Source organism: Asparagus officinalis, chromosome 1 (assembly GCF_001876935.1).
Source record: "Asparagus officinalis chromosome 1, Aspof.V1, whole genome shotgun sequence".
Classification (NCBI taxonomy): Eukaryota; Viridiplantae; Streptophyta; class Magnoliopsida; order Asparagales; family Asparagaceae; genus Asparagus; species Asparagus officinalis.
The window spans coordinates 15,788,425-15,794,408 of NC_033794.1; the positions used below are offsets into that span (position 1 = coordinate 15,788,425).

At 42.3% G+C, this 5,984-nt stretch overlaps 1 protein-coding gene across 2 annotated transcripts in view; it reads left to right on the forward strand.

Moving 5' to 3' along the window:
* Positions 1–5,984, forward strand: part of LOC109819480 (uncharacterized protein slr1919) — a 34,620-nt gene that overhangs the window by 27,023 nt on the left and 1,613 nt on the right. For both annotated transcript variants that reach the window (XM_020385218.1, XM_020385226.1), the window contains 2 exons: positions 4,310–4,380; positions 4,874–5,027. In XM_020385218.1, coding sequence (XP_020240807.1) covers positions 4,310–4,380; positions 4,874–5,027 — 225 coding nt within the window. The remainder of the gene's footprint in view (positions 1–4,309; positions 4,381–4,873; positions 5,028–5,984) is intronic.

Below are 5,984 nucleotides of genomic sequence, written 5' to 3' on the forward strand. Positions count from 1 at the left end.
AATGCCGGTCTTCTTCACCTCTTGAGCGGATATTAAGGCATTGATTTTGCTCTCGAGGTCCTTCATTTTTTTGTCTTCGCCTGTATCTTTCCTCGGACAATTATGTGAAGAGTCGTTGGGACCACCACCAACGTTTTTGTTGTCGTGAGGGGTATCAGCATTGACATTTTCGTCCACCTCCGAGTCGCTATCTACATTGTTGGTAGTATTGCGACGACTGGATTCACCCCGCTGATTTGGGTCAGTTTGGAACTGCTAGGCATATAATTCCTTCATTCGCTGCATGTTCAACTCCATCTCCACTTTCATTTCAGCTCTAATATATTCTTTCTGCTTATTTAGAGCTTCCTGAAGCATTTGAAACAGCTGATCGGGATTGATTGTGAACGCCTCCCGAACTCGTCCAATGCTAGATACTGTGTTATCTGAAGCGACTGCGAAGAAAGTGTCCGGACGCTTCATCATCTGAGGATGACCCTCTCTGCATCCTCTGATAATCCCTACGTTTAATAGTTTCGGAGCGCAGCCGAGTTAGACGCTAGGATATCCCTGGAAAAGAATCTGGATTGGAACGTCGCGTGAACTTCCCTTTATCAGCCATGTTGATGGTAACTTCTTGGAGTTCGTCATCTTGGACGACTGATATTTTTTTGCGGAAATTCCTTAGTTTGTGCTTCGACGCTTCAATGGAAAGTCTTTCAAATACCGAGACCCTCTGCGGAGCGGTCTTGGAGCAACTACACTCTGATAATACTGTTCTGATAAGCCTCTCGCATGGACAATATGAGCTTGTCTCTCGGATAGTCATCTTTTGAGATTTCTTCACAGTTCACACCCCCAGTCTGATAGTACAACTCATCGACATGATGATCAGAGCAACCTATCGCTGGTTGGTGTGACTTCCCAGGTATAACGTCGTCTTTTGACTGACACGCTTTCTTTCGGGGAAGTAGGGTCTTATTGGCGTTCTCAGAAGTCGCATGTTTGGAACCACCCCTTGTGAGTGTAGATTCTCAACGGGCTCCTGGGCTTCGATACGTACCCCTAAGCGGACGGTTACAGAGGTTTTCCCAGATGGGGATGGCTTTGACTTGACAGGAGGACGTGTATGACCCCCAGTTTGAAGAGTTATTTGGGATTTATTCATCGGACCCAAACGTTCTTTAATCGGAGCTTTGCCTCGATCCTTGTGCACGGGACTAAGGCGATCCACCATCATTATCTTGAATCTGGACAGATCAACACTGTCATGGGGCTTCACCGAAGGTACGGGAGAGACCGGAGCAGGAGCGGAGGCCGACGAAAGCGAGGAAGCATCCGCGGGAGCAGGGGTTGGCGCGAGACAGGGTTCTCTGTCTCGGCCAGGTGCGAGACAGGATTCTTTGTCTTGGCTAGGCGCGAGACAGGATATCCTGTCTCAGGTTGCGAGACAGGGTCTTTCGTCTTGCGCAACAGGAACTTCCGTCTTCTTCACATTTGATTTTCGTGTGACCTTAGACTTTGGCATCTAGACTTTGCGTAGTTTTGGTGGTTCTTTGGCCACCTCCTCTCACTGTAGTTCTTACGTCTTTTGCACAAGAATACGTACGTACGCAAGAAGTGCACGACGCTTCTGGATACGTTCCTCGAGAGTCGAATGAATTCTTTGGACACGGACTCATTCGTCGGTTGATGGCTTGGAGGAAACACTAATCTCCTGTCGTTGAGACGGTTGTGTGACTTGACGCCTCCTTGACTCCAAATTCACGTGATAACAGATTTCGTTAACCTGCTCCAATGCTTTGGCGAATTGACGTGCGAGACGTTGGCGTTGTCTCTGACGAGCCCTCTTCGTCAGAGTTGATGCAACTTGATCGATCAACTCCTTGACTGGAGGGGAGTTATCACGAGCAGAGCTTCCGACTTGTTGGATCGTTGAAGAGATGTTGCGATGGAGAGCCTCAACAACAATTGGGCGAGAATCATCACTCTGGGCCTTCTTCAGATCTAAAGACCAACGAACCTTTTACGAAGAAGAGATATTTCTGCACTTGCGAGGGGAGGAGGATCCAGAGGAGGATGAGAGGTACTCCTCAAACTTCTGTTGGTCGAACTCATACACGACTTCTGTATTAACCGGGATCTTAATCTTCGGTTGCGATACGACAGCCTCGGCAAAAAGGCTGTTGGCTCTCACTGTGATCGTCAGTGTGTTTGCGTCGCAAATCAGTTTTATTATTGAACCCATTACAACATTTATCGTTTACACAGATTTAAAGGAGTTAGTCTTTTTATAAGACTTCTCACTACAACGAAAACAAAAAGAGATCTCCTAGAAACATATTCAAAGATAGTTTATTGATCGCTGCTTGTGTGGGATCTTTGCTTGTGTCAGGGACGCGTTAGCCCGTGGACCACCGATTCATAGATTCGGATTAATCGTGAAGAAGGCTCAGTGTTCTTATTTGGTTTTAGAAATAAGAACAAAAGTAAATAACCTCAGCAATGTGAGATTAATACTCTTCTCAAGTTCAAAATAAGGTTTGATCTCAAGGGAAGGGGTGAAGGCCTGCAGATCTCTTAAAATCTTTCTCTTTATGCTGAAATTCACCAAGATCTCCCCTCTCTCTCTCTCTCTCTGAGATTCGTGGCTCTCTGCTCTAGAATTCGTCAGCACTTCGCCAAAAGATCAGATCTCCCGATTCCCCCGTCCAACCCTCGTCCATAAGGATGCTAGGGGGTATTTATAGGTTTCGGATGTCGTGTTTGTAGATAAGAATCTATGATTTGGATGTATCTTCAGTTGGTAACAACTTTCCCGTATTTAGAGATGTTCCCAAAGTAGTTAAGAAGCCAGTAGATCGCACGAATCATGAGAAATCATCGAAAAACGCATCAGGAGGCATTACTATGCGAGACACCTAATGTGTCTCGGGGGCGAGGTTTGTGTCTCGCACATGAGTGCGAGACACATGTTGTGTCTCGCAGGTGAGACACTGATGCGTGTCTCGTTCCGCGTTTGGTTGATTTGCGCGTTCCGTCGCTTCTTTGTTCCGTCTTTTCGCGCGTTCCTTTGCTTCCTTTTGGCATCAGATGATCTTCTTTGACTCAGATGATTACGTTAATCGTATCCTCTTCGTCTTGAGTTGTATTCGGAAACCTATAGGTAAATTTTTACTCCTACATGTGCGTGTGTGTGCATGCGTGTGCGCGCGCACGTGCGCGCGCTCATGCCCGTGCGGGTGCGTGCGTGCGCGTGTGCGCGCGCATGCGGGTGCGGGTGCGTGCGCGCGCCTGTGTGCGTGTGTGTATGTATGTATATATATACATACATACACACACGCACATGCATGCATGCATACATACATACATACATACATGTATACATATATTCTTCAGTCGCGTGTCAAAGAAATGGAAAACAAATACAAGTAGAAGAGGGTATTTTAAATATATTGTGTTGTATTTGAGATAAGGATTTCCAGGGTATATTCTATGTTACATGGATTCTTCTATTTGGAAGCTGTACGTGTAGCTGACACGTATCTGCACCCGTACCTAAACTGCTTGGACATTTCTTGGATATATGCATTCGTGTTTTCAAGCGTATACTACATGTTTTAATTTAAAACACTCCTCGTTTGGGTGTATATTCTACACTTCACATCTATTTCTAATATATTGATCTCATATAAATGAAAAAACAATATTCATCTTATGTAAATTATTAATTTTAATACATATAAATATACATAAAATACATATTTATAATTGTGTCCCTGTACTGTTCCTTTTGCAAATTTGACGTGTCCCGTACCCGTACCCATACCCATGCAACTTAGGGTATATCTGAAAACCCATAATTAATTAGGTGATGGTCTTATGGACACTCTATGGACTTCTGTGTTTGCTTTATTGGAGCTCTGTCAAGTTCATGACTCAAAAACGAGATAGACAAGATAATGAAAGGACAGAAAATTTGAAGGATATGCATCCAAATTACAACTCTATGACATATTGGGAGGGAGATATGCCAAGGAGGAAGGGGATAACAACTTAATGTTGTATATTTCCTTATCCACTACAAACTTTAATCATTCTTCCCTTCTATCACTTACACAATTTCATAATTATGAATGATTGAATCTAGCACGTTTACAAAATGTGTACTATCTGTTGAAAATGTGTGTTTCATCATGTGTAGCTTTGAGGATCATTCATGTTCGTCTATCTTCTCTTGGCTTTGACCCATCCATCATATTGCTATTCACTGTTTGTTTGGTCGTAGTATATACTATTGATAGAGTTATTATTTGTTGGCATCATACAGGTTGTCTTCAACAAAAAGAAAGAATTCCAATGGAATAAGATTTTGATGTTTCTGAGAGTAGGCTCTTCGAGGTAACCCATGCAAGCTATATTACCTTAAGCTAGCAAAGGTTTTACAAGTTTTGTCTCCCTTCGCTCACTATAGACTACATGGTAGTTTAGAACCTAAGCGGCATATACGATGATTCAACCACCTTATCCTGAATGCATGTTGCAAGGTTTATTTTCCAATTTTAATAATGCAGACTATTAAATGAATCTGATCTCTTGCATGAGGACAAATTTACATCTAAGCTTTAACTTATATCGTCCCATCTCATACATTTTAGATGTTTTCCTATCACAAGGCTTATCCCATTTTCATCAATCCTGATCGGTAATCTCAGTTTGGAATGTCATTCTGTTCCATTCTTGATCTTGTATTGGCCTCGGGCATGCAATTCCTGTAGCAGATCTAGTGATACTGTTTCTATATGATTTTCTGTAATACTTCATAACTGTTATCCTATTCTTTAGTTTTGATCTCACGGGTTACGAAGTTCTGATCTTGATATGGTGGATGCAGATTAGGCACACATGGTGTGAATATTTCTAGTGTGAATAAATCTTCTGGGCGCCGAAAATATGCAGAAGGGGATGTGTTTGAGGTAGTAAACGTAGTTTTGAGGCTTCTGTCATCAAAGAATGGTGTTGTATTAAGAAGACTACTTATGACGGCGGTATGGCCCAATTTGATGACGTATAAACTTCATGTTTAAGTCTATTACAGTAATATATTTATGTTGTGTTGCTTTCCTCTTTGTTGTTATTTAGTTTCTACTACTGCGCAGGTAACCTGAGAACCAACATGGCTCGGACAGGTCAACAACTGGCCTTGAAAGGTTTTAGGCAGAGACCACACTCATACTTGCTTTGGCTAAGTAAATTGACACCACCTTTAGAGGGTTCACAAGTTGATGTCAGGGTGATACCTGGTCATATTTATTGTGGTGAACTACTTTCTAGATCTTTCTTGACCTTTAGTCTGGTTTCATGGCTGATGTCATTTTGGCTGGGAAAAGCGTTGGTTAATGATGATGACGAAGATAATCAAAGTCACCTCATTTAATGAATAAATAGACCAGTACGTAGGGGTAAAAAGACCAACTTTCTATGCCTATCCCAGCTATCTTGGCAGCCTTTGAACCTTGAAGTTATTCCTTTTGATGAATGCTTCATTTTATTGCCTTAATGTCTATGCTATTTAACGGAGAAGCTTGAATACGCAGAGATGGAACTATTTAATGATAAGCTGTAAATAGTATTTGTGCTCCATTGTTGGGAGCATGTTTTGTGTTTATGTGTGCCCGTCATAGACAGGGGATCTTCATGTATGCAGCTCTAAAATTATCTTATTAGATGCACTGCACAGAAAATCACCACAGACTAGAAGGGACCTTAGCCAGGAAACAAATTTTCTGTGAACCCTATTTGATATGAGGTAAGAACAACATGCAGTCAATTTCTTACTTTGATGCCATGGATTCCTTCCTTATTTTGCACAATGTTGCGAGCATCTATGGATAACGGTGAACTTGGATATGGTGGATGAAGTAACAGATGATGAAAAGTTCTTACATATGAGATTTTGTTCAGGTTATAGAAGCTTTAGTCTTAAAGTTTGAGAAGGGTGTGGA